Source organism: Coturnix japonica, chromosome 8 (genome assembly GCF_001577835.2).
Source record: "Coturnix japonica isolate 7356 chromosome 8, Coturnix japonica 2.1, whole genome shotgun sequence".
Classification (NCBI taxonomy): domain Eukaryota; kingdom Metazoa; phylum Chordata; class Aves; order Galliformes; family Phasianidae; genus Coturnix; species Coturnix japonica.
In genome coordinates this window covers 6,782,201-6,810,150 of record NC_029523.1, presented here as the reverse complement: position 1 = coordinate 6,810,150, position 27,950 = coordinate 6,782,201, and the positions used below count along the sequence as shown (strand labels likewise).

The 27,950-nt window shown below is 49.1% G+C and overlaps 3 protein-coding genes across 21 annotated transcripts in view; all 3 read right to left on the bottom strand.

The window, feature by feature from the left end:
- PRRC2C (proline rich coiled-coil 2C) overlaps window positions 1–5,844 on the bottom strand; it is a 62,641-nt gene extending 56,797 nt beyond the window's left edge. For 6 of the 16 annotated variants that reach the window (XM_015869642.2, XM_015869641.2, XM_015869643.2 and 3 more), the window contains exon 1: window positions 5,650–5,843. The gene's annotated coding sequence lies outside the window, so the exon portion shown is untranslated. Of the gene's footprint in view, window positions 1–5,013; window positions 5,037–5,649 lie in introns of those variants that run through there. The other 10 variants (XM_015869646.2, XM_015869644.2, XM_015869650.2 and 7 more) reach the window with 4 other exon arrangements.
- A 288-nt stretch (window positions 5,845–6,132) lies between these two features.
- LOC107317258 (dimethylaniline monooxygenase [N-oxide-forming] 2-like) lies at window positions 6,133–11,782 on the bottom strand. Of its 3 annotated transcripts, none has more exons than XM_015869729.2 (9): window positions 11,085–11,782; window positions 10,295–10,432; window positions 10,038–10,226; window positions 9,548–9,710; window positions 9,040–9,185; window positions 8,456–8,655; window positions 7,713–8,065; window positions 7,413–7,482; window positions 6,133–6,776 (listed from the first exon to the last, which is right to left on the bottom strand). In XM_015869729.2, the coding sequence occupies exons 2-9, from the start codon at window positions 10,424–10,426 to the stop codon at window positions 6,395–6,397; spliced, it is 1,635 nt and encodes a 544-aa protein (XP_015725215.1). In that variant the 5' UTR covers window positions 10,427–10,432; window positions 11,085–11,782; the 3' UTR covers window positions 6,133–6,394. The 3 variants fall into 3 exon arrangements, with proteins under 3 accessions (XP_015725215.1, XP_015725214.1, XP_015725216.1); XM_015869728.2 differs by having other exon boundaries at window positions 11,089–11,782; XM_015869730.2 differs by lacking the exon at window positions 11,085–11,782 and adding an exon at window positions 10,518–10,866.
- A 5,411-nt stretch (window positions 11,783–17,193) lies between these two features.
- LOC107317260 (dimethylaniline monooxygenase [N-oxide-forming] 3-like) lies at window positions 17,194–24,595 on the bottom strand. 2 transcript variants are annotated; one of them, XM_015869731.2, is made up of 9 exons: window positions 24,458–24,592; window positions 24,221–24,358; window positions 22,365–22,553; window positions 21,901–22,063; window positions 20,944–21,086; window positions 20,665–20,864; window positions 20,200–20,558; window positions 19,491–19,563; window positions 17,194–18,494 (listed from the first exon to the last, which is right to left on the bottom strand). In XM_015869731.2, exons 2-9 carry the CDS (start codon window positions 24,350–24,352, stop codon window positions 18,155–18,157), a joined length of 1,599 nt encoding a protein of 532 aa, XP_015725217.1. In that variant the 5' UTR covers window positions 24,353–24,358; window positions 24,458–24,592; the 3' UTR covers window positions 17,194–18,154. The 2 variants fall into 2 exon arrangements, with proteins under 2 accessions (XP_015725217.1, XP_032302044.1); XM_032446153.1 differs by lacking the exon at window positions 20,200–20,558 and having other exon boundaries at window positions 18,410–18,494; window positions 24,458–24,595.
- Between the last annotated feature and the right edge of the window lie 3,355 nt (window positions 24,596–27,950).

The following is a 27,950-nucleotide window of genomic DNA, read 5'->3' as shown; positions in this document are numbered from 1 at the left end:
TGATAACAGAGGGGCAAATGGGAAGCCAGCGTCTAATCTGCTGGAAAAGCAAGACTACTGATGACAGACAGCCATCCCCGTGACTATTCAAATGAGTGCTGAAAGCGCTCAGATGGTCAGCACCACTCTGCTTAAATTTCAACGTATGGAAAACCACAGAGATTAAGGAAAACTAGTGATACTGGGGGGTTTGAGGATCAATTTGCAAGAATAATTAAAACAAAAACTGCCTGCACCCTGCAGTAAAAAGGTACAAACAAGAAGTCTACACATGTTACTGGATTCCTCCAGATTTCTAAACATGCACAGGAAGCAAGGCATGGTTTCTGTTCCAGCTGCACTCCAGCAGCTTTGACTCCAGATGCAGACTTAACAGCACGCAGGATGTTTTCCTCAGCAGAGGCCTGGCTGGGATAAGTTACCTGAAACAAGAGCCAGGCTGCACAAGGGTCAGCTCCTTAAGGCAGCCACACAGACAGGTGCAAAATATCTCCTTTTAGGAAGCTGCTGAAAGGTAATTGGTACGTACATGACAACGGACCAGATTCTCAACTCGAATGAGCACAGGAAGTAGGAGCCCTATAAAGTCACCCATCTCTCTACTATTTTATTTTCTTCCTTTGATCTAATATTCCTACTGCAAGCACCCTTGTGCTTTGTTACAGGCTCTGAAACAACGCCGTTTAAACTAGTGGCACTCATTTGCCTCTCCAGTATGCATCAGCTATTGCCTAGGTTCAAATAAGGAAGTCTCTGTCGGTGATTTCTAAAAGCCAAATGAGACCTCCAACATATTTTCTACCCTTCTCACTCACCCCACATTGAAACAGAACAGGGCAGGATAGATAAAGAGATAAAAGCAAAGCCAAGCTGTTCCTTACTGTCGGTAATCCAGACCAAAAATCTTTTTTCCAGGTGTCAATTTCTTCCTCCTTCAGTACAATTTCCAAGTCCAACCATAATACTCCAAATCTCTGTAACCATAATACTCCAAATCTCTAAATTGGTTTATATAGCTACAACCACAACCTCTCCTCTGTATTAGGAGATGTTACATTATATTTGTCTTTAATACAATCTTTCTTTTTTTTCTTTTAGCAGAAACCATCTCCACCCTGTATCTAAAGCAATGAAAGCAATGCTCGTTATGTAAGAGAAGCAACTGTGAAAATCACACCAACAAGCAGACAATCCTGGTTAATTAAGGGTCAGCTTCAGCCCTTTGCTTTAGACCAAGTTCATTATTTAAAAATAAAAATGATGAGCTAAATTAGAAAAGATGAGAAAAGCCTCATCAGCATACCTAATGTATATGACTTTCATCATTACAGAATGAATCCAAGTAAGGAAGTCAACTTTTCATCTGTCAAATCACACCAGCTTAAGCCGAACGCTTTCAGTTGCTCTTGGTTCTTTGTTTACAAAAACCAGCTCCACAATCCCTTGATGCTGTTTTCAAAAGCAGGCAAACAGTCAACAAGTCTCAATACACTACCAAAGCCACAGCTAAACCACTTCTAATCCACAGCTAAGTGCATGCTACAAAGTTTTGTCCCTTGATATGTGGCATAAAAAACATTTCCTAACCAAGTAAATTAATCACATAGCCATACCAGGAGCCAAAGGAAAGTTTCTCTTAACAGAATGCATTTTTCCTGCAGAGTATTTATTCTTATTTGCAAAAGAAAATGTATTACTGCTCTACCTCAGAATATTGCTGATGTACACACAAATGCATGTTTAGATACACTCGTAAAGGAAACACAAGCTGTTTTAAACAGTGCTATAAACCAAGACATGTAAACATAGGAACTCAATTTTGAATAAATGAAAGCATCAGTGCACTGATCCCAAGACATAAAAGCTCTCTCATGGTGGAATAGATGGTTACTTTGAAATGGAAGAAACACCCAGGTCCTGTCACTTAAGACAAGCTGAAAGAAATATCACTGGCTTCTGAAACAAAGTTATTCTTCTGGGAAGAGGAAAACATTCCCAAAGTTGCACCCAGCCTGAAGATCCAAAGCAGTTCAATAAGCTGAATAAAGAAAGATAGCTTACAGATGTTTCATATGAAAATTATAATAAACTATATACACGTGCATACCATTTATAAGTACATCTATAATTTTAAAAGCTTACAAACTAAAATCTGGAAATATGAAGGTCACATGCTTACAGAAACACTGATACTAAAAATAAACTGAAACTGCATATGAGATTGAACGAGGACAGCCTGAAACTGCTTTTCTAAGCAGAGAAGTTTGATGTGCTAACAGAAGCAAGCACAGCAGCAAAAAAAGGCAACATAGACATTAGAGTTTTACTATGAAAATCCATTTGGTACCTCCAAGCATGCTGAGCTACAACTTCCATCCCAGCTCCACAAACGTGGAGTAAATCTGTCCTGTACTGAGAAGCCAGTTGTGCACTGAATTTAAGAGATATCTAAGATCATCTTCTCTCAGTTACCTGACACTGGGTGATTCCACGGTTCTTCATCCAATACTTTCACAGCTGATGCACCCAAATTTAAAATGCAGTAATTTCTGTCTCTGATATTGCAAACCCCTAAAAATGAATCTCAAGTTATCTTCTAAAACACATCAGCTAAAACTTGCCACCATCGTACTTGAGATAGAAGATACACAACGCAATTCTGCGCTATAATTTAACCACTAATCAAGATGTTATCAGATACAGGAAAACAATAGGATGATACAAAGCTTCTCCCTCTAATAGAGGTGCAATCTGTAGTAGACTCGTTCCTTACTGTTCAGTTAGAATGTTATGTAATGGCTGAGGTATTTGTAATAAAAACAGTCTATTTCTGTCAGCCTGTTCTCCATGGACATAAAAGCTGTCTTCAGCTGATTTTTATTAGGACTTCATATTCCTCTGCTCTTTATGCATTAAGTCTTCTGTCCACCCCATCTGCACTTCACAAACACATGCACACTGTATCATCTCCCCCCAGCTCCTCACACTAATCTCAGCATTTCTTTTTACACCTGCTTTCACCCATGGGAAGTTTCCACAAGGTTTTGTGAAACCCGGGCCTGAAAAAAAACAGAACACCAACAACCCACAAATGAGGGCATGAAACCGAGTGAAGAAAAAATTCACTACTGAAGATGAACAACTGGTTCTACCAGTAAAATACCACTTGCGGTCCCGTCATTACAGGCCCAGCATCCATCTCCAACTAGTGGAAAGGTGCTGAGTTTTCAGGGTGGAGGTTTTTTTTCCCCCCTCCAAATCCTTCATTACTTTAATTGGCCTCTGCCTTCATTGACTACGAAGGAACATCTGTCTTCCTCACTCCTACCTCCAATGAATCACACAATGGCCTGGGTTGAAAAGGACCACAATGATCATCTAGTTTCAAACCCCCTGCTGTGTGCAGGGTCACCAACCAGCAGATGCCCAGAGCCACATCCAGCCTGGCCTTGAATGCCTGCAGGGATGGGGCATCCACAGCCTCCTTGGGTGACCTGTTCCAGTGTGTCATCACCCTCTGTGTGTGAAAAGCTTCCTCCTAATATCCAACCTAAACCTCTCCTATCTCAGTATAAAATCATTCCTCTTTGTCCTATCACTATCCAAAATGCACTTATACAAGGGTTTGTTCCTCTGCAAGAGCACACTGTCTATGGCTTCAACCCTCCTGTGAGAGCTGCCTTTTCCTTTCTGTCTCCACATCTAAGCCTCTTATCCACATTACCCTTATATGGTATTTAGGCTGTTTTTCACCCTCTCTCCACTTTCACATCACTCCCACAGCTGAAAAGGGAAATACTCCAGTATATGGGGTGTGCAGTTTGTGTAACCCAAGACACCTGGTGTGAGTCAACCCCACCAACACACCCGCTCCTTTGGCTTCCATTCTTTCATTTTACCCATCTAAGAAATTCATTCAGACAAAGTGAGAGCTCTCTCATCATCTTTAGACAAAAGCATCATTTTTTTCCCTGTTCCTTCTCTAGCAGACTTGAGGACTCACCGAGATGTCTACATATCGATTTACATGCATTTTACAAGCTATTCCTTACCAAAGCAGTACCTAATGTAGAAAATGCATATGCAGTAAGGTGGTGGTGCAGGTGACATGCAGACCATACACAAGCACCTGCCTATGCCACCCCCCAGTTCAGCTCACAAGGCCTTTTATTAACACACCTGCATTACAGCAGCCACAACCTCACACACTGAGCCCAATACCAAGTGACCAAATGCCTCTTCATTGAACTCTAAATCCAAAGAGCTCTCAAAACTCAAAGCTTCCTTAGTCCCAAGGAAGTGTCCCAGTATTAATAATGAAGAAAAATTCTCTGTGTTTTATGATTCAAAGGAATTTGAGAACCATTCATCCCTTGGCGCTCAGTATTAGAAGGCCATCCTTTCCTTTCTTCCTGATGGACAGATGAGATCACGCCCCATTTCCTCCCCTATTAAAATGCAGTTTCTTGTCCAAGCACAGCTCTTAAGGCTGGACAATGGGTAGGCCTGATATCCCACAGCACTAGAAACAAATTGATTTAAAAAAAAAAAAACACAAAAAACCCAACTCCTCCTTAAAATAACGCTTCTAATAGCTCACTCAGTTGACTCCAGTAACCAAAGAGCGATAAGGAAAAACAGCCCTTTTCCATTGAGAAAGGATTCGAAACCTTTCACAAAGGGCCAAGCTTACAAAATGAATGCCCAAGACACAAAAGGGAAAGAAATGGCAAAACCACATGGCGTCTCCTACAACTCCCAGCATCAGGCTCTCTCTCAAGCATGCTCTGATTCCCCCATAAGGCTGGACAGAGCTGGAAACTAGCCCCGAAACTTCAATTTGTACCTGTGTGATGGCTCCCTTTATGCTCACTGCTTTATGTGACCACCTGCCTGAATTTTAGCCGTGTCATCTAACGATGCTCACATCATGGTTTCATTGCCAAAACCCCGCCATGGCCCTCTCCACCCCGTTCCTACAAACCTCATCCCTGAGAGCAGAAGCCACAATACCTTCCCCAAAGGCGCTCCAATCACATCTAAGAGAAAGAACCCAGCAGCGCTCCTTTACCGTGCACCTCCAGAACCGTGGATGAATATTTCAGAGTTAGAAAAGCAAACCGCAGTGCCCACCGTGCCGCAGGATAAACCTCCTCCCGGGGCATCTCGGGAGGAAGAATTACCGCCACAAAGAGAGCACGAACACTGGGGATCTCCCTAGAGAGGCACGGAGACGTTCAGAAAGGGAGGGGATAGAACTGAAAGGAAGGTAGAAATGGGTGGGAAACGGGGAAGAAGGATGAGAAACGTGGAATTGCGGACCGGGAAGCGGCCCCTCAGCCCAGCCGTGGGGCGAGGCCCGGCGCTGCGCCCGCTGCGGGGCGCGGCCGCAGACGGCGATGCGATGCGCTGCGATGCGGCGAGGCCCAGCAGCGCGGGGCGGCCCGGCCCGCCGCAAGGCCCAGCGCCGCCTCCCTCCCTCCTTCCTTCCTTCCCTTCCGCTCTCCCTCCCGCCGCCCGGCCGCAGCCCCCACGGGCTCCCCGCTCCCCGTCAGGCCGCTCAGCACCGCCGCAGGCCGGGCGGAAGCCGCCCCCGCCCGAGGCCATGCGGTGCAGGCCGCCCGCTCCCCCGGGCGCCCGGTTCCTTACCGCCGGCCGGCGAGGAGCCGCGGGAGAAGCGGTCGCGCTCACCTGGCGCGCAGCGCGGCGGGCCGGCGCTCCGGCCTCCCCCCCCCCCGCTCCCCGGGGCTCCCGGACTCGACGAGGCCGCTGCCGCTCCCGGCGCCGCGACGCCGCCTCAGCCGCTTCCACACAGGGGCCAAGATGGCGGGCGGCCAAGCCGGCGCCAACGACGTCTGACCTCACCGCGCCGCGCGCGCACCGCCCCTCGCGCCGCCTCCCACGTGACGCCACGCCGTGCCGCAGTCCGGGACCGCGCTGAGCACACGGGCGCCCCCTGGCGGTCGGAAGTGGCGCTGCGCGGTGGAGGCGCCGCCCGGGGCTGTGTGCGGGCTGTGCCGGCGCCGTGCGGTGCTGCAGGGCCGCGGTACGGAGCCGGGAGCCCACCTCAGCCAGCCCACATCGCCGATTAGTCAGCGCGTTGGTAAAAACATGGACCCCACCACGAGTAGCGCCATTAGAAGCTCACTGAGGTTTATTTCCGGCTGGCCCCTCCCAGAAGCTGCCATACGAACACAACTACTTCCACACTTGCCGCTCCCCGAGGAGCCCTGTGCCATGTCCACCCCCTTCAGCCTCATCCCACAGCTCCCACAGCCCCGTCCTGCTGCACTACAACCACGGATAGGGACAGAGAGGTGAGATCCCACACACGCTGCACCCACAAGCACAGCCCTGTAGGCCCCCCCATGGCACCATCCTCATTGGAGCTCTGCTAGAATAGAAGTCCTTGGGGAGCCCACCCCAGCCGGGGACGTTTGGAGAGCAGGAACCCTACCACCAGCACTGTGGGCAGGGCGAGGAGGCCCAGCCAGCACCAGGAGTGTGAGGAGGCACCGTCCTCCAACACTCGAGTTCTCAAAGGTTTCAAGACCCGCTGCCATTGTGTCAAGATGGCAGCCCTGGCCCCACTCCATTGCCCCCGTCCCGTCAGGCGGTACTGGTAGGATGTGCAGGGCCCGAAGAAGACAGCCAGCGCCAGCCGGGGGTCGGTCAGGAGCAGCCACAGCATGTTGGGCTTCACGCCGGCATACGAAGCGATCTCACTGGTGTAACTAATGAAATTGAACCTCAAGACCTGCTTCGCAGATGGATTCCTTCCATGGGGGATAGAATCAATACAGAAAGTCAAACAGCATGTTCCCACCTTGGTTCACAGCACTAGGCTTGCAAGAGCCACCATGTTGTAAGGAACACATTAGCTGAGCTCCTGCCCTGCTGTTGGGTGACATGAAGGGACCTAAAGGCGCCCAAAGAGCCTTCGTGTAGGTTATCAGCAGCTGCCCTAGTGCAGGGAAGAGGCTCTTTCTCCATAACCTGCTTGTGGCCTCTGAAATACAACCCACAGAGTGGCCTGAGCTAGGAAACTGCTCCTAAACACGGCTCCAGTGAGCTTTGGGGGTGGGATGTGGTGACCAGCCCATACTGCCCATTTCCTAGACTGGGGAGGGAGTAGCCACGAGATGGCACCCTCTGTCTAGAGGAAAAGAAAACTCCGTGCCCAGGTGCTGTGAGAGAAGGTGGGTTGCGGAGGACCCACAGTGGGACCTGCAGGTCATGAGTGCTGTGCTGCTCCCTCCCCCCATTGCTGAGGGTTTGCTTCATCCCAGAGCTCAGCATGGATCACCAGAAAGGGTTTTGGCAAGAAAGGGAATCAACTTTGTTCAGCTTGATTTGCTTATGAAAAACAAAAGCATATCACACTATAGCCCAAGTACAGGAGCATCACGCACCTTTTGACTGGCAGCTGGTTTTTTGAGACTTCAGCCATCATCTTACTGCTAGGAGGGAGCTTGCATGCGCCTGAGAAGAGTAAAGAGACCAGAGATCATGCACAGCACTATGAGCACTATACAATTCTGTGATTCTGTGATTCTATGAGCAGAGCAGTTAGTAGTCCTTAAACCCATTCCATGCTCCCAGCACCTTCACCAAAAGCACCGAGCATGGTGACGCTCAGGACAATGCCAAGTGCAGCAAGTTGACCTGCCCCCCTCCCCAGCACCTCCCTATCCCTGCAGTCCCTCTCCCACCTGCAAAGACTCCTGCTGCCCAGCGAGCCTGGATTTCTGCTCCCACCATCACTGAGCCAGTCAGTTTGATCAAACCGATGACAGCTAGAGTTGGCCTTTCCAGCTGGGGTGGGAAGACGCATTTATAGAGGGTACTATTGCTTTTGAGTGAGTTGCGAACTGACTCTTCAAGGAAGGGAAATGAGAAGTTGTAGCCTGTGGCAAAGATCACCACATCGATGTTCTCTTCAGTTGTTCCGTCTTCAAAAATGGCTGAAGTTTCAGTGAACTCCTTCACATTTGACTTCAGCACGATGGTTCCAGAGAGCAAGCAAAATGGCAGCTCTTCATTGATAATGAAATTAAAATTGGAACTTTCATGTGGAAAAAAAAAGGAGAGAAATGTTAGCACCCAGGGGAAACACAATGCATCTTTTGTGGCCTTTCCTACCAAAGTGGTGCTTGGGAGGGATGCAAGGGGCGTGTGCCTTGGGTCTCTGACCCCTGTGGTTTGATTAGCCATTGCAAACCACCCTGATGTGGGGTTGAGTTGTTACTAGGACCTGGACATCACTGAGTCCCCAGAACCCACTGGGGCTACAAACAGGCACCAAGAGCATGAAGCCATATTAATGCATTATCAATGGAAAAAAAGAAAGAAAATCCTCTCTGATGGTTTGCTGTTCTGCAGATATCCTTTCAAATGAAAGATGATTTCACACTATTAAAAAATACATTCTAACCAAGAAAAAAGGAACAAAAACCTTCTAGCAGAAGCCAAGCTGTAGATCTCGTGGTTAAACCATGAATTCAGCTTCCAAATCTTGATCTTTCTCATAACAGCTGATGGGAGAAGCCATTCAAGAAGATGCTTAAAGCGAGTGTTGGTGACCATGTCCCAGGGGAAGCCATGGTTTGCCAGCCGGCTGAATATCCACGTGCTGCTCCTGGCACTGAGAAACACCTGGCAGAGAAGGCAGGTCTGAGGGCCTCCTGCCCAGAAGCCTGACACAGCAAATCCCAACTCCTGTGCTTGGGAGCAAAGTCCCAACAAAGGTAACCTGTGTCCAGATGAACCAACCAGATCATGGTGGATTTTGTGAAGTTCCTAGATAGACCAGATTTTCCAGAAATTGCAAATCTCATTCAATTGGCCTCAATTTAAGGCTTGTTTGTTGAGAAATCAAATGGGCAAGTGAGAGGAAACTCTTGGAGAGTGAAATTGCGTGTTTCTGTGGGTACTGAGAGGCAAAGATAGAGCTGTACTTGCTAACCTTGGCTTTGAGAGAAAACCTGGTTTTACCCTCTCTCCTGCTTGTCCCTTGTCCCTTGTCCCATGATGCTGTACCTTTGCAGCCACATGACTCATATCCACAGCAATATCACAGGCGGTATTTCCAAGGCCGACCACGAGGACCCGCTTTCCTCGGAAAGCAGCTACATCTTTGTATTCTAGGCTGTGGAAGTACTGACCTCTGAAGCAGGTCTCAATACCTGTGCAGAGAGTGAGAAGTGTCTCCTATCACCACACATTTGCTCCGACTTCATGCCAAGCCCTGGTCCTGCTGCTTCCCCCCTCTCCTTGCAGCCAAGCTCAGAGCTTAAAAGCCCACAGAACTCTCAGCTCTACTAGAGGTGGTGCTTTCACCTTCTCCCACCTTCTTGAGTAACCTTGTAATGGTCCTGCTCAGAAAATCCTCCTGGAACAGCACTGTTGCATCTTCATGAGGTGGTTTATCCATTTCTGGATATTCCCACATCCATTTTCATGGGGCAAGTCTCAGTTGTGCAGGCTGGTGAACTTTGTGGAGCAGAAGGACAACCACTGCCCACCCTACTGCAGGGGCAGGACTCACCTGGGAAAGAAGCCAAGGGTAGGTGGGGCGTCTGGAAGTTTCCTGTGCAGACCATGACAGCATCAAAGACGTGGGACTCCTGGATGCCCTCTGTCTCAGTGACCACATCCCATTGGCCCGAGATGGCAAAATCCGGGCGCTTCCTCACACTGATGACTGTTGTCTTGAAAAGCCCAACAACATAATCGTTGGAGACTGTGCTGTTTCAAAAAGATGCTGCTTACAAAGGACTGGGGCTGCTGGGCCTTCCTTTCACATCTGAACTGATAAGATAAACCTACACCCTCCCCCTGCACGTGGCATAGGATGGGGGCACAAGGCAGCCCATGCTCAAGCAGCCTCAGTTAAAAGATGGAGCCAAAAAGGCTGAACTGTGCATGCCCAGGGAGAGCAGAGCTCATGGGCTTCGCACCCAACACTGTCCCATCCCACCTGCTTGATGGCAGCTCCTGCAGCCCCTGAGGCCCTTCTGCTTTTTGTCCCAGCTCACCTTGAAGCGGATGTGCTTGAGAAGCTGGAAGTGCTGAGCGTACATGCGCAGATACTCCAAGAAGAGGCTGTGAGTGAGGAAAGAGGGGAAATCCTCTGGGAAGGGGAAGTCGCTGAAGCAGGACATCTCCTTGGAGGTGTTGCTGATGATGGAGTGGTACACGCTGACCCTTCTGCAGTCTGTGCTGTCCTGTGAGAAGCAAGCAGGGCTGTTGTGGGAGCACAGGGGAAGGAGAAAAGCGGGCAGAGCTCACTCACTGCAATGCGCCATAGCCCCCCGATGTCCTCACTGCTCTCAAAGCAGATGGGCTCCAGCCCCTCTTCCAGGCAGCACTTGGTGGCCGCCAGCCCGCTGATGCCAGCCCCAATGACGGCCACTCGACGCACCATGGTGTCCTGTGGGCAGCAAGGGGATGAAGAGTGACCAAGAAGGGAATGTGGAGTGCGGGGATCAGCAAAAACACAGTGCTTTTCCTCACACCTCCGTGGCTGCTTTTTGTGTTTTCGTATTTAATTTCCATTAAGCAGGAAAGAAAAACGCTTTAGGGAAAAAACTACCACGATTCCTGATGGGGTGGGGGCATGAAGCAGCAATTCAGAAGCTGTGCAGCATTGAGAAAGTGCTGCTTATGTTACAAAACATGCAAAGAGAGAAACCCAGGCAAGGCAAGGGTCAGGGGGAGGAAGTGCAAGCTCAGCTGTGTAAACTGGGATACGCTGAAACCAGCGTAGAGAAATGAAGAGAATTAAGTCTGTGCAGACTCCTACTAGATAACAAGCACTTCTCCCACAAAGTCTCAATAAAGATTCATTTATAACATGTTTTCAACCAAATTTATGTCAAAGATTAAGTTAATTTACATAGGACCTGGAGAATAGTGCAGAAATCCAGAGAAAAGCAGCTGGGAGAAGCAAGGGACCCGAGTACACCCACAGATGCTCCCATCCAGCTGCAGCTCCCCAAGCTACAGGGACAGGCACAAACCCCATGTAGCAAAGTGAGTGTGCCTTTCAGCCAGTCACAACTCCATAAAGCCCCCAGACTCACCCACCTGGATGCCAGTCCCTCTGGCCGGCTGTCTTGACAACATGCAAAATGCAGCCAGAAAGGAATTCAGAGCAAACTTTCACTGTGCCTTCGCTGCTTTGGGCTCATCTGATCTTCACTTGGAGCTTGTCCAAGCATGGATTTAAGGGCGAGATGGAATTCTGCCCTGACTGCTGCACTACCGACCTTTATACCCATGCTCACTCCACTGCCGCTGCTTGAATACGTACACAGCAAAGACATGGACCTTAATCCCCAAGGCAGCATGCTTGAAGGGACTTCCACCCATGACACTGGGGTCATGTCTGTGCCTGGGGACCCCTGCATCCTGCCCCATCACTGGGGCACTGGGCCACCAGGCTCCCTGTGCCCACCTGCTGGCCTGGGGGATGTGGGCTACTGCATGCTGCACATTAAATCTCCACCAATAGAGATGAGCCACTGTCACTGGAGGAGGTGGTGAGGACTCATGTCTTGGTTGGCTGCAAGGTCCTGTCCCAGTGAGTAAAGACGCTTCCTCAGCTCAAGGCCCCCGGTGGACCTTTTCCAATCTACCTTATTAAAACAAGGTTTTTTGAGCTTGTTCGGTTGTGGTGTTTGTTTGTTTAAGTTTATTTTTAACTAGCTTTGCCTTTGCTCTCCATAGAGGCATCACGTGCTGTGTGAGAAAGGGAGCAGCACCCTCTAGCTTCCTCTTGAGCTCATTTCCACTGTACGCTGCAGGGAAGCACAGTGATTCAGAAGGTTGCTTCCAGCTCACTTACCTGGTGGAATGCACAATATATAAATATATAAAATATATGATAACATATAATATATAAAATAACCACATTACACAGTTCTATATTAGACAGCAGTTACTCTGATCCATCCTCTATTTTGATCTTCTTTCCTCCTATTTTTTTTTTAATTCTGCTGAATAAATTTGCATATATTACCATTAATTTCTCTGCCATTTTGTCTCAGGATCATGGCAGATTCCCCAGCTCCCCAAGCAAGTCTCAGTCTCAACTACTTTGAATCAATACCTTCCCACCCTCAACATGCAAAATATCAGTGTCAAAATGCAGGTTACATCAGCTCAGCATAAGCAAATAAATGTCTGGATACAGGGACTTATATTTTCCAGCCTCTGCTGTTGATGCAGAGAGCAGCATATGCTGTTTTCTGTCATCTTCTCTTTTATTTCCTTCCCCATCATAGAGCGTGGAGGAAGCTGACAGAAGCCTGGGAAACAAACGAGGGCATCTTGGGGAGTTTAACTTCTAGGAGAAGAGACAAATGGTCTCATTCTGCAATAGCAAATGTAGGAAGCCTTTGCCCTGGAGGACAGGGAAGTATCATTACCTGTATTTAGCTCAACAGTGCTTGTTCTGCCAACGCACTCAGAGATGAACTCACCTCCACCTTTTCCTCTCCTCCGGTGTTCACTGGGGACAAAACACCTGCCTTTTAAGAAGCACCAAATCCTGCCTTTTGAGCTCCTTTTCAGGGCAATTGTGGAAGACAATTGAGCTGTCCTTCAACAATACCTCCAGCATAGAACCATTATGACTCCAAAAGACCACTGAGATCATTGAGTCCAACCCCAGCATGCCCCCACCATGCCCATTGACCGTCCCTCAGTGCCACACCTCCACAGTTCTTGAAAACCCCGGGGGATGGTGACCATACCACTTCCCTTGGCAGCCTGTGCCAGTGCCCAAACACTCTTCCTGAACAAGAAGTTTTTCCTAATACACAACCTGAACCTCCACTGGTACAATCTGAGACCATCACATTTCATCTTCTCCATTGGTGGTGGTACCCCCACGGCCACACAGCTGACCTCCGCCCTGATGTTCCCTCCCATGCCAACCACAAGGACAGGATTCCCTTTAAATCCACCGGGCTGTTTGTACTGCTAGCTAGGAAAGCATCAGCCTTAATTACTTTGAGCACCTGTGACATTTATAGGGTCAAGTTCTGCAAGATCAATCCAGGTGGCAAGACAGAAGAGCTGCAATTGATGGGCAGTGGAGACTCAGGGAGGCCCAGCCCTCCATCCCACACACACAGAATTAGTGTTTCCCTCCCAGACTGAGAACTTTCACATCTCTGCACAGCAAGTAAACCTTTCACTCCCTTTACCTGGACTCTTAATTTACAAACTAGATGAACATTTAAGGCCATTTAATCCTCTCTCTCTTTTTTCTTTCCCCAATAAAGAAACCCATCCCCTTTCTGCATACCAGCCAGCTGCTCACAAAGCCCTGCAGTTGCCCTGGAAACTCTCTTTATGAGTCTGCAGCTCAGGGACAAACCACTGCCAATTTTTCTTGCAATCATGTTTGAACTACCCCCCTTTATTGGCCTTGCAAATATTTGTGTCTAATCTTTGGAGCTCTGCCACTGCCTATCTTAAGAAAACAGAGTCAAATGTGCATGGGGCTGCTCCAAGCCCTTTCTTGTTTGCTGCCCCCGCCTTGCCACTGCTGCAGCTGTAACACTACAGCTTTAGCAATGCTTTGCTTCTGCCTTCCAAAGCCTTCCTGTTGAAGAAGTGCAAGACAGACAGATAGATGGCTGCAGTGTTGCTGCAAAGCCTAGTCTGATCCCAGCACGGTCACCAGCCTGGTGGCACAGTGGCCAAGCAGCACCAGCTCCTCAACCCTGGGATGCTTCTGGCTGCTGGGGGACAGTGGCACATTAGGGCACAAAAAGCAGCAAGTAGCTTTCAGCAGAAAAGTGGGATCAAATAAATTTCTGTGAAACACCCAATTTCCTATGAACAATTTCAGCTTTCAGTAAAACCTTCAAAACTCTTGGCTTTCCAAGTTCTAAATGAAAACTGGACTTTGTCAGGTTAAAGAAAGAACCCACAAGCACAGGCTGTTTATTTATTCACTGCTTTTCCCCCTCCCCTCCTTGCATGTCAGGAGTTAACTTGCATGACAAACATCTCAGCTATGCATGGCATTTCATTTCCTACCCTATAGCAGAGAAGCCAGAGATAACACCCAGGACCCCATGCCCCTGCTTGCCCCATGGCAAGAACTGCCACACTCCTGTGCTCTCCCTATAGCAACTAACCCCCAAAACATGGTGGGGAAAGCAAAGCGTTCAACTCACTGCTCAGAACACTGGGAGCCCTTGGAAACGTCTGCCTACCTCCTTACCTCCCAGCACCACACTCACTACTGCAGGCAGAGCAGCCCCACCTCAATTTATAGGGAACACATGGAGCTACTGTGGGACTGGCTGCTCCTGTGTTGGTTGCACAAGCTGGGTTTGCTGTAGGAGGAGTGTTGGCACCTGGCACCAGGCTGCCTGGGTGGTGGTGACCACCGTGCATCTATGGTCAAAGGGACTGTGGTGGTGGGATGGTCTGCTGTGATCCAGAGGCATCCCAGGTTCATTTGGATGTTGGTGCCCAGCAAACTTGGAGAAGGTGAAATAACCACCAGCACAGCAAGGTCCCGAGGGCACAAAAAAAAGTGGAAATACTTTCCAAAATATCAGTGTAACATGTAGCTCTCATCCAGACATCTCCCAGGGGTGAATTATCATGAAGATAAGGGAGAAAGAGTGGCTGCAGCTACTCAGTGTGTTTAGGAGTGACTTGAAATGAAAACGTTAAACCCCTGCAAATGGGTGGGGGGGGGACGGGACACAGAGGTCATACAGAGACTGTTGGGGGAGGACTGTAGCTTTAGGACTGCTAAGGTTTAAGGAGAGACCATGGGGGTCTCTGCCCTGCCTTCCCACACATGCCCGATCTTGCACCTGAAGAAGTATTTGCTAGAACTTGGCAAGAGAAAACAGAGAATCCACAAGGGAAAACATGTTGTTCACATGCTTCTGGTTCCCTGGACTCCCCAGCCTGGATTCTCAGCTGCTTTCAGTCAGTGGGACATCTCTATCTGGGTTCTGTGTACTGGAAAGTGAGGACTGGGAGAAACCAAACTGCCCTATGCAGGCTCAGCTATGTAGGCTTCTTGTCCTCTCACCGAGGTGCTTGAGATGCCTCTCAGCACTGAGCAGAAGGCTGAAATCCTGTTCTCCCATTGCCCAGGGAGGGGAGGGTAGAGGAGGGGCGTGTGGGGACAGAGGGGGCTGTGAGCAGCTGCTGGTGACAACATGCCCCTATTTTTTAGAACTGGATTTTGGCCCTGAAAAAAACCTGCTAAATTGCTTGTGCATTGAAGCAGGAGGGATGGCCCCAGGTCAAAAGGCAACTGTCCTGCTAAAAACACAAACAACAACAAACCCACTACCCCAAGCAGCAGGGGCTGTTTTCCTGTTTACTTTGTGCTGGGAGCAGTTAAAAAGACCCTAAAGCAATCAGCAGCAAACACCAGCAGCACGTTTATGTTTCATTTTGGCCAAACCAGGTGTGTTCAATACCTTCAGCTCTCACAAGAGATGCCACAGTGGAGACCCAAAGGATGTGCCAGGGCAGGCATGGGCTTGTGAGCAGAGCACAAGTGCTTTACTGTGACACACCTGGCAAAATTTAACCTGATTTAATAAGAAGTTCTGTGTTTTCCATTGTGCAGGCTGTGGACTTCGTCATGGTGAAGCTGTTGTCCTTGTTAAACCTGCTGCCTCCCATTGTGTCAGTGGAGGCAGGAAAGGAGCTGCCCTTAGCTTCTTGTGTTCGGAGGTTTCTGTCTGTACACTAAAGTGTTTCCATCAGATGATGACTTAAAAATCTTCTCAAGATCAGACCTGATGGATGCATGCTCTCTCCTTTGTTCGCCATGGCTTTTTATCAGGACACAAAGCAGACCCCAAACACAGAGCACCTTCCTACCTCTACCCCTCTCCTCAAGTGTTTCAAAGAGTTTTGTCAACACAGTTGGTCACATTCTGTAAACAATGACCTTCCTCCTGAGCTCAGTGTTTAAATGCTTTCAATTCCTCCAAGTACTCCAAGAGCACCTTAAGCACAGGTATTGAACATACCAGCACAGGTATTGAACATACCATCATAGGTATGCTGTGCTTGATTCTGTCCCAAACCCTGGCACAGAGACATAGCAGTGCTCCACATCCTACAGGGATTAGCTCGTACACCACCTCAGCTCCCACCCAGGAGCACCTGCTGTGTTGATTCCTAGAATGAAATTCTTGGTAAGGACAAAAACCTGAAGACTAGGCAACCTGCTGGTCTCTGTGCACTCGAGTCATAGAATCACTAAGGTTGGAAAAGACCTCTAACACCACTAAGTCCAGCCACCCAAGTCCACCATGCCCACTGCCCACGTCCCTCAGGGCCACATCCCCATGGTTCTTGAGCAGTAAAATCCTCAGTCTGGTCACCTTTGTTAAAGTATTCTTTTGCTAAAGCAATGCTGGCTTTGTTGTGCTTCCTTGCAGCAGGGTAGTCACCCTTGCTGGAAGGTTCCTGTAGGTTTGTTCAGATTGCAAAATCAGTGAAATTGTGCAACACATGACAAAAAAAACCCACACAATCCCAACCAACCAACCAACCAACCAACAAAACCCTTTTTTTTTTTTCTTTTCAATTTGTCTGGAAGGAATATAGCCCAGCTGTTGGGTTGCTTTCTGCACCTTCAGGGCAGAATTACAGGAGGTACCTGAGGTTGGACCCACCAGCAACAGGTGTTCCTGCTCCAGACACATTACCTGTCCCCTGGGATGAAGCTCTCCATCCCCCTGCCCTTCTGCAACCCTCTGCCCAGCTCCCAGCCCCATCCACACCCTCCTCACACCAGCCTCCAAGCCTCTTCCTTCAGTTTTTACACAGGCTCTCAAGGCATAACCTCGCCTCACCCAATGTATTGAGGGGGAAAACTACCCACCCTCAGCAGGAGACACACAAAAACTGTTGCTGATTGCATCTTGAAAGCCTTTTAACCAGGCAAGGGTAAGCCAGGCTGAGCCTGCTGGACTTCAGACCTGTCTGTGCACAGGCATTTAGATGTGTTTGATGTGAGCAAGTCTAAGCAGAGTAAAGAACAGGTCAGGCAGGACTGGAGCCAAGACTCATCTCTTCTGTCCAGGAATCAGCTACTCCATACCCTGCACTCAAAATCACCCAGAGTGCGGGACCTGGCCATGGTCCTCATGATGAAACCACCAGTCCACCTTTTTGCTCATCAAGTGTGCATTCTGATGTTTTATTCCAGGTTTCACCCTTGAGGAAAGCACTGTGCCCATGGAGATGTCATAACCAGCCCTTACTTTCTAGGTACAGCAATAAAGAAAGAAGTAAGGGCTGTCTGGAATTCACAACTGAATGGCTACTTCTGTTTTTATTATCCATAGCAGTTAGTTTAAGCATTTTGCTATTAATGCTCAGTTTAGAGTTATTTCCCACATCAAGCCTGATGCCTGGCTCAGCCTGCAGCCCATAGCACGTATTGATCACAAAATGCAATACAATTCACAATGCTAAATGAAGAGTAAAATCACTTGTCCTCTTATCTGAAATGATGAGCATATCCACATTTCAGCTGGGACAGAATTGATTTTTTCTTCATAGTATCTGGTATGATGCTGTGTTTTGGCTTTAGAAGGAAACTAGCACTGGTAACTCAGGGATGTTTTAGCTGCTGTTGAGCAGTGCTGCACAGAGCCAAAGACATTTCTGTCACAGGGCACATCCCTGCTCTGCTAAAGCCACAGCAGCGGGTTGGGATGTCACCCAGCCCAGGTACCTCTGTCTGCTCAGAAGGGCCAGTGCAGGCAAGCTTGTTTAGCCCAGAGCATATGCTTTACACCAAAACATTTACTGAACAGGCAAATGTGTGATCGCCATTTCTCCACTATAGGAAAAGTCTGTAGAAAGGTGGAATTGAAGCAATTGCACCACACACTGAACATGCATTTAGAGATAAAATCACGAGATGACACTTTTATACTTTGTCATAGCCACAGCTGTGAAAGGTCCCAAATTCACAAGGCACCGAGGTTACACCAGTTTATATAGCTGTATATTATATATAGGGGAGCTCTCAATGAATTAGCTGGGCAAGGAGTCAGGCAGCAGCACAAACGGTGGTCAGCAGAAAGCATCCCGTACACAGAAGCTACTCGGTACGCCTGCAGCCCTCCCCACCCCCCTACCAATAGAGAACAGTGAGGAGAAGGAGAAGCGGGAGAAAGAGTATCCCTACCACCAGCAGACTGGGGACTGTACTGCTGGCAGGGGGGGCTTCACGTGTCCTCGTGGGCTTCAGCGTCCGGTCCCACTGGGTGAAGATGGCTCTCCTGGCTCCACTCCACTTCCCTGGCCCTGTCAGGCGGAACTGGTAGGGGCTGCAGGGGCCAAAGAAGACCTTCAGGGCCAGTAGTGGGTCTGTCAACAGGAGCTTGAGCACGTTGGGCTTTGCACCGATGTCTGAGGTCAGCTCATTCATGTAGGTGATGTAATCCATCTGCAGCGTGTTGCTTGTCCCGAACCTTTGAGACAGAGCAGAGGAAGAGAGGGACTGCTTTAGATCTCCTTTATTTCTCTCGTCATGACATCACCTTTTGTTCCTGCTGCTTGAGGGGACCCCGTAGCAGCAGCCAGAATGGGCAGGGAGGAAATCCTCCTTAAATTCAGACACATTCAGTGTAGGGTCAAAATAGCACAGGGATTTGGCAGACAACACAGACAGCTCTCTGTGCTCGGCAGCTGTCTTTTCCCATGACATTAAGGCAAGGGACAGGAAATCTGCTCTCCCACAGAGACTTGAGAAGGGTATGATGTGCCCCTTGTCAAGATGGGGAAGGTGGCACCTGTCCCCACTGTCCCCCAAAACTGGGGAGCAGTGCTGGGCTGGGGCACAGCCACACATCACTGCTGCTGCTGCTGGTGAAGGGATCTGGCTCCCACTGCAGCGCTGTGCTTTGGAACTTCCTGCAATGCAACAGTTTCTGAAAACAACAGAAAACATCGCTTGGGCCAGATTCAGCTTTGACCGTATTGATATTTGCAAAGTATTGCTTCACTATAATATGAGATACGTGCAAAGAGGGGGGTAAACAAGACCTCTGTGTACTGTGTACAAAAAAATGTTACTGAATGAGGGAATGAGGGAATGCTTTTGCTGGGGCCTCACTTTTTGTGCGAGAAACACTTTTTTCGGACTGATAACATTCTACAAATGCAGCAAAGCAGCGTTTTTAGACAGGGAGTCTCACCATCACAGATTTCCTGTGCAGATTTGCCCAATTCAGTCGCCCTGGGGCAAGTGGAAACCTGAGAACGGACACTAAGGAAGCTGTGTAGGACCTTACTCTGTTGGTCCCAGTGGGTTTGCTCATCTGGGACACGAATGAAGCAGTTAAGAAGGGTTTCCTTGCACAGAGCTTGCCCCTGCTGCAGCCCTTCCCATCCAGCCCACCAAGGCTGAGATGACAGCAAGGCTTTTTGTCCTCCTTCCTGGGCAGTGTCCCATGAGCTGCACCTACCATTTGATCCTATAACTCTTCCTCTCTTCTATCTCCTCCAGCATCTCGCTGACTGAGGGGAGCTTGCAGAGCCCTGGAAAGAGCAGGAAGAGTGTCAACAAAGGCTGACAATGCCCATTAGATCCCTCCTGCAGCAAGTGGGGTCTGTAGCTGAATCCTTGGGTACTTCTCTTCCCTTTGGTGTCAAGGGAAAATGTCAGGGGAGATTCAGGCTGGACATTAGGAAATATTACCTCTCAGAAAGGGTGGTCAGGCACTGGAACGGACTGCCCAGGGAGGTGGTAGAGTCACCGACCCTGGGGGTGTTCAAGGAAAGATGGGATGTTGTGCTGAGTGACATGGTTTAGTGGGAGCTATTGGAAATAGGTGAATGGTTGGACTGGATGATCTTTTAGGTCTTTTCCAACCTTGGTGATTCTGTGAAGATCTGAGTTTGGATCAAACTTGGGCTTTGGGGTTGTGATAAAATAGATCCCTCTGTCCTTTAGGACGTGTGGTGGTGCCCAGGAAGCCCCGTCACTTGGACCTTACTGACATATGCAGCTGGTTGATAAGTGACCTGTTCCCCACGGTGCAAGGCAGCCATCCCAGGGAGAACCTGTTACTGGTATTTCCAGCACACACACACTGCCCTCATATTATTTTGAACCTGTATATTGCTGATGGGAAACACTTCTTCCTATTCAAGGACCTTAGCTCATTCACCTACCCTGAAACACCTTGACTGCCCAGCGGCACTGGACGTCTGCTGTTGGGATGGCAGACCCAAAGGACTGGACCATCCCAATGACTGCCATGGTTGGCTTCTCCAGCTGAGGAGGAACAATGCATTTGTAGAGGGAAATCTCATGTTCCCTGCTTTTAATGATGGATTTGTCCTCCATGAAAGGAAAGGAGTGAGAGTAACCAGTGGCAAAGATAACTGCATCAAGGTCGTCCTGCACAGTCCCATCTTGAAACAAGACTGACGTTTCTCTGAATTCCTTCACACTTGGCTTTATCAGCACCACACCACACGTGATGCGGCTGAGGATGTCATCATTCAACACTGGTTCCCTGCGGGATGTTCTGCAAGGAAAAAGCCTAAGTTGGCTTCTTTGCTGGCCCTGGACAAGCTTGATGTCCCCCAGCCTGGGACTTTGGTGTCTTTGGGAACAGATGGCCTCACGCTTACCCATCCACTGGCATGAGCCCAAAGTCCTCATGTTTGTACTGCTGGTTCATGTTCCTGACATAGAGCCAGTCACTGACTGCCTTGGGGATAAAGTTGTCCAGCCACGTCCAGAAGCGGGTGATGAGCAGCATGTCCCAGGGGTAGCCAAAGTTCCAGACACGACTCATCACCCAAGAGCCCCTTCTGGAGCTCAGGTAAACCTGAGGAATGGTGAGGCAGGGTTGAGCCACCCCTGTGGTGGCCACCAGCTCCAACCAGCCCTGGTTCAGGTCCCCATACCTGTGAGGCCACGGTGCTGAGCTCCACAGCAATGTCACAGCCAGAGTTGCCCAAGCCGACCACCAGCACCTTCTTCCCTCTGAACTTTTCCGGCCCCTTGTACTCCCGGCTGTGTAAGTAGCAGCCTTTAAACTTCTCTATCCCTGGAAGCATGAAGACAAAAAGGGTTATAAGTCATCAGTGAAGAAGAGAGGCTGTGTTAACCTTGGCTGCTCCCATTCCTGCAGGTGCTTCCAGAGCATGTCTGGGAGTTGCTCACAGCAGAGGGTTGCTGCAAACCTGTAGATGGGTTGTTTGTCTCTGGATTCATTTAATATTTAAACAGAGAGGAGCCCCAGCATGTGAGAACAGAATAACTTTGTGTGGCTTTTGTGTGCCTTAAAGGTACAACCCAGCATCGCCCTGAGACACCAGACCAGCCATGGTCCACCCACTTGGTGTGTCTTTGTGACTTTGTACCAGTAAGTGATGGGAAAGCAAATTTAATTTCTAAAACAGAAGGTGACAAGGGACACAATGGGAGTTTTCCTAGCCAGTCAATGTCCCAAGACCTCACCCCCCCAAACAGACCCCCAGCACCAAATACTTCTCATCATAGGAGGTTTTGCCACTGCTGATCCTGTAAGCAGAGGCAAAGTTTGCACACAAGCATTTGTCCTAGAAACCATGGAAAAAGTGCCAGAAGAAATGCTTTATGAAACCCTTTAGTGAAAAAGCTTCTATTACATGGAAACACCCTGCAATGATTTTTCCAGGAAATATTAGCACTGCCTCCAGTAAAAATGTCCCTGCTTTGACATGGTTTGGATACAATCTTTTGTCTCAAAAAAGTTTTGATTTCCTGAACAGAGCTCACCCCTAAAACCAATCTTTGATGCTGAAAAAAAAGACTCCAACATTTGAATGTAAAGTGCACACCTGGCTATGTGATGGCTGAATCACGTTCAGATAGCTTACCTGGGAAGTGGGCAAGGGGGAGGTTTGGGTAGACATGGTGCCCAGAGCAAACCATAACAGCATCAAAAACCGCTGCCTCTTCCTTCCCGTCTTTCTGTGTAACCACTTCCCACTGCCCCGTAGCACTGAAGTCAGGACGCTTCCTTATCTTGGTGACCAAGGTCTTAAAGGAAAGGGATAAGGGTGTAAGAAGTGCTCTGGGAGACCCACTGCAGCCATTGTCCCCACCAGACACAAGGTTCACAGACATGGCAATTATTTTGGATAGAGAAAACCCACTGGTGTACTCCCATTCCATGTGATTTTCCACCCCCAGAAGCAATGGTTTCTCCATGAATGGTCCTTTGACACTACCTAACCAACAGCTGATGAGACCCAATTTAACAAAACCAGCAAGCTTTCTCCCCAGGATGTACACCACAGGATTTTCTCTGAGATGCAGCAGCAATGTCCATCCCGCCTACCTTGAAGCGGATGTGCCGGAGAAGGTCAAAATGCTGTGCATAGTCACGGATGTACTTATGGAGCCGTGTGTTGTGTATGTAGTTGGGGTAGTCATCGGGGAAAGGGAAGTCAGGGTAGCACATCATTTCCTTGCAAGAATTGGTGAAGACAGTGCGGTAGATGCTAGCTCTGCCTTCCTCTGGCTTTTCCTGGAGGGAGAGGAGAGGGGAGGTCTTCAGTTAGAGGGGTCAGTCATGGGCACCCCAGAAATTCATGAGCCATAGGCAAGAAAATGCTAAGCCAACCTGCAGATGACCTCACCCAATGTCATGACTACTAGGAGAACCTCAGTTTTGGGGACCTGAACCACAGTGTCTGGCTCTCAGAGCAACGTCTCCACCTGTAACCCACTTCCTTCCATGCTTCCTATGCCTTCCTTGCCTGGCCATGTAATTCTCAGCCTGTCCTTCCACTCAGCTTCACCAACCAAGCCCAGAAACAAGGGCACTGATCACCCCAGAGGGTCATCCCCAGCCCAATGCTTACCTTCCTCATGTGCTCACAGGCTTTGTGGGCTCATCCCAAAGAGCCATACACAGTACATCCCTGCAATAACCTCAGAGTCCTTTACTTGGCATAACATCTTCCTTGTAGAAAGGTCAGCTCTCTTGTTGTCTAGGCTTAACCCTGGGCAAATCACAGCTGCTATTTTCCACTTCAAGCCTTGTTTCTTATAAACATCACTTGCAGAGCTCAAAGTGATATTTCCCTCTGCTTAGCTGGGGCACACAGGGGACATTGCAGGCTTATTGCTCACAATGGAAAAAAAATCCAGGCACCATCAGCAGCAAAGATAAATACTTTGTGAAACTGCCCTCAATCTGCTCTCCATGCATCTGATCTGCTGGCCAAGAAGCTTGTGACACAGCAAGGGGCACATCCCTGCCAAAACCTCAGATGTACAAGATGATCCAACACTGTTGTCTGGACACCAGGACATTCAAAGCACGTTGACTTTTCTGGTTGGGATTTTTGTCCCCAACTTTGCCCAGATGGTGTTAAGGGTTGGACACACCTGTAGCAAGGGAACAGCAAATTTTAGGTGGCCACCTCACTGGGGGTTCACCTGCTCAGTAGGCAGCACAGGGCAGATGTACAACATTTACCACATCTTTAACTAGCCAAAGGGGTCATTAATAAGACAACATTTCACCCAAGCAGAACTGCCACAAAACTTTGTATTTTCTGCCGTTAAAATTTGCTTAAAGACACACCCAAGGGAGCTTGAAGGAAACTGAAGAACAGAAAGTTATTTGCATCAGAACAATACAAAAGAAGAAAGAAAGAAAAAGAAAAGGAAGAAAACCCCACCAAACTCTAAACTCTTAAGTGTTTTATTACACTCTTGTCAAAATAAGAGTCTCGCTGGGGCTGGAGGTGTCAGTGCTCCAGCTGATCCTAGAATCAGCAAGCCCAGATCAAGTCTTGCTGAAATTGCTCCACAGTGCTTTTACATCCCAAAAATATTCTGGGTTAAAACTTAAACCAATTCCTCAGGTTTCTAGTGATAGAATCGGTGGGTGACCCCAGGCAGGGCCCAGAAGAACACCCCAGAGCCATCAGGTGTAGCCAAGTGACCCCTGTGAGTGCAAATGTGCCTTGAGCAGCCGTGAGGAGGGCACACCCCAGGCACTTAAGAGCTGATTAGCCATCACCCAGAGCTAACCTGATGTCTTCAGCCCTCTACCATAAGTTTTAACGCGGTCATTTCCCCCACTTGAGCAGCTCTTGCAGTCACATCCCCCTCCCCCCCCCCCCCCCCCCCCCCCGTCTCTCCCCTAGCCCCAGATTGCCAGAAGACCACGCAACCCCTCACCGTGTAGCGCCAGAGCCCCCCGATGTCCTCGCTCTGCTCAAAGCAGGTGGGTTCCAGCCCCTCTTCCAGACAGCACTTGGTGGCTGCCAACCCACTGATGCCTGCACCCACCACAGCCACGCGTCGCACCATGATGTCCTGCAGGTGGGAGAGCGGCCGTCATGGCACCATGTTGCACTCCTAGGACCAGTCTGGCCCCATGCAACACCTGGAGCTTTTTCATCTATCTTCGCTTACCTGTGCAGCCTGTGTTGCTTCAGAGCTTAGAGTGGGAGCTGTGGGAGAAGAGGATCCGCAGCTTTGAGGCGTTTCCTGCCAAGGGCAAAGCTTTTATCTGGTGCGGCACTGGAGGCAGGGCCAGAGCCCTGCAGCAGTTTGGATGGCTGCCTTCTGCTGGGTGGACTTTAGCAGTCCCACAGCTGCAATGTGAGGAGCTGTGGGCTCAGAGCTCCTGAGTTAGGAAATCAGTGCTTTGGGCTGGAATTATTTCCAAGCAAGAGGTCAAGGACACTCAGCAGCTGCCCCCAGCACCTCTGCAAAGCAGCAAGGCAATGCCTGACTCACTGAGAGCAGGTCAGGCTCTGGTGAGGCTGCACATTGAGTTCCGTGTTCAGTTCTAGGCTCTTCACTACAAAAAAGACATCGAGGCCCTCGAGTGGTGTCTGCAAAAGGACAAAACACAGGCAAGAACAGAGATTTCTGTTTGCAGCCCCAAATCCAACTCTGTGCTCTCCATCTTTGCCTCACTGCAAGCCCATCCATCAATTCCTGGCCTCCACTTCGAATAAAATAGAATGGAGAATGCCAGCAAAATGGTTGAGCAACCTACCAATCAAACAAACAAACAAACAACAATTTATTTTTCCGCTGCCTGACAAATTGGTTTGGGTTTCAAGGGGACAGTAATGGAGTTGTGATTAAGTGGACTTAATGCACATAACCTGCCAAGCTGGCTTTTTGGATTGCCAGCCCTGAAGATGTGTGGTTCATCCTCATGACTCCAGAAGGGCACAACCTGCAGGAGGACAACTGCTGCAAATTAAGACATTTGTTAGAAAAAGACAGTTGGGACCAAGGAGAGGAGGGCAGTGCCTGTCCCTTGCCTGGCATGAGGATGGCAGGAAGAGTGCAGCAGAAGTGCAGGAGGAGTCAATCATTACCTAGTGACACAGCTGCCAAGCATCAGAGACAAGAAGGTCAAGGACCTCTTGACTCATCATTTCCCCAGTGCCACTGTACTAAAAATGAAGAATTTGGATATTTTCTTCCATTTTTTTCCTCTAGAAAAGGAAGAAAAAGAGAAGGAAAAGGCTGCAGATATGGGAATACAAAGGAAGAGAAGTTAAGGCATGCAGAAGTCTGTAAAAATATAATAAAAATCATTTAAAATCATTTCTAATGGCACCAAAGGTGGCTCTGCCCAACATCTGCAAACTCCTAATTGATATTTCAACAAGCGCTACAGGAAAGAAGCAGCAGAGGAGCTCTCAACCTCTAGAAGAGCAACAGCAGATGGGGGAAAAGTGGTCTCACTTAGAGGAACCTACTTTTCCAGCCCAAAGCTCTCTTTCACTAACAGTGTACAGCTTAGGCTGGAAGTGGATTTGAGCAGGCACTGTGCAGCAGCTGAGGTGTGAAAGCTGAAGGATGAACATCAGCAGATGGGCAGGTCAGAAAGGATGCTTTATGCCCACTGGGGAACTGCTGGGGAGCACAGAACTCATTGAAACCACAAAGGCGTGGATGAGCTCCTAGTGCTGTTGGCAGCAAGAGATGAGCAAAGCTTCCAGAGGCACCGCGGCTGCCTTGCAGGGCCCCTCTCTTCCCTCAGCCCTCACTCTTTGAAGCACAGCCCCATTGTTTGCCCTCTTTGAAGTGCCAAATGGGAACCATCCCAGCAGTCCTGCGCAGGGACAATAAATCAGCAGCTGGCATCGCAGTGAGGCGGACGGCAATGGGGAGCACCCACCTCCCATTGGCACTAATTGCATCCCTCTTGTTTTTGGAGGAGTGGTTAATGACATATTTTTAATTTCCTTCTCCACATCCCTCCTCTTCATTATTGTTTGTGAGCAAAATCCTTACAGGAAAGGGCTGCAGGACCTTGTGTTGCTCTACCCATTAGCTGAAATCCAAGGCATCCCTTCTTAACTCTCCTTTCTCAACCCTGACCTGGGACAGCTCCTGTCCAGAAGCCCCCTGGACCTTTTCTCTTCTGCAAGTGCAACCCAAAGCACTTCAGAGAGGGCCAAAGAGCCCCAAAAGTCCATGAAATCTTTTCCAGGTATAGCTGTGTTAGTTTCACATCCATCCCTGGTAAAAACTCTCCTCTAACCCCCACACCACCACCCAGCATTGGTGCCCTGTAGACCCTCCCTCTCCTAGTCTTCAATCCATTGGCAGATTATCTCTGTTCTTGACTTTATCTCCAGGGGTGCTGTCTGGATGTAGGCAGCATCCTCAGAGCACTGAGATAGCTGAGAGCATCAGGTGAAACCTTATCCACTCCATTGTCTCTCACACCCAACTCTCAGCTCCAGTGCAGCTGCCAAAGACTGACCAGCTCAGGGCTGAAGGGTGAATGCCCAGAAGCACCTGGCACTTTATATGATATTGTCCTTCTCTTGAGCAATCACCTGGCAAAAATGGCTCCCAATGTTTACCTGGCATCTGTGTTACTTTAATTCTTACATAACCTGGCAGGAGGAGTGGAGGACCCAGGGACATGCTTTTGCTATCGCATGAGTAAAGCCCTGCTCCTGTCAGTGACACTAAGGGGACTGTTGCCACCCTCATAACAGCTGCTAAGGCCAGAGATACCATGATTATGGACAACCCATTGGGTTTGGTCGATGTATGGGAAGAGAAGCTGTAGCTGCCCCATCCCCGAAGGTGGTCAAGGCCAGAGCCCCATCACTGGATGGGGCTCTGGGCAGTCTGACCTGGTAGGGGGCAGCCAGCCCACAGCAGGGGGTTGGAACTGGGTGATCTTTGATGTCCCTTCCAACCCAAGCCATTCTGTGATTCATCCCAAACGTCCATCCCCAGCTTCACTTTTTGCAGATTGTGGAGGAATTACCAAGGAGGAACAAATGTAGCCCTCAAACACAGAACCAGACTAAGGGGCTCATATCTCAGCACAGAACACTCTGTGACCAAGCCTGCCTGAAACAGCTTTTGTGCATTTAATCATTACATAATTCCTGCTAATTAACCATACCCCTTTTGTCCTCGGGAGGGACATACCTCTACAGAAGGCATCTGGGTCAGCAGCGACTATACTCCTACACCTTACCCTCGCCCCTCCTGTCCCATCAGCATAGATAAGTAAAGCTGCAAGCCAACAGGATGAAGTGGTGCCCAGCAGCTGGAGGAGAGGGGCTCCTGCAAGCTGGACACCTCCAGCTGCTTCCCCCAAAGCAGAGCAGGACATTTGCTCACACCCTCATGCTTGGCTGTCGCCCCAGGGCATTGCACAAGATCCCTTTTCTCTTTGCAGATCACAGCTGCTCCCCAGGAGCAAGGAATCAAATTGCCTCATTATGGTTTTAGGACTGTTAATTACCAGTTACAAGAAACCCAGCCAAAGAAGACAATGTCCCTCTCTACTCACTGAAGGACAACACCAGCCCTGGGGATGATCTCTGGGTGCAGCAGCCCATTCGCACAGCACTGGGCGGGTCATTTTCTCCTCCTTGTACATAAACTTGTTACAACACGGTCATTCATG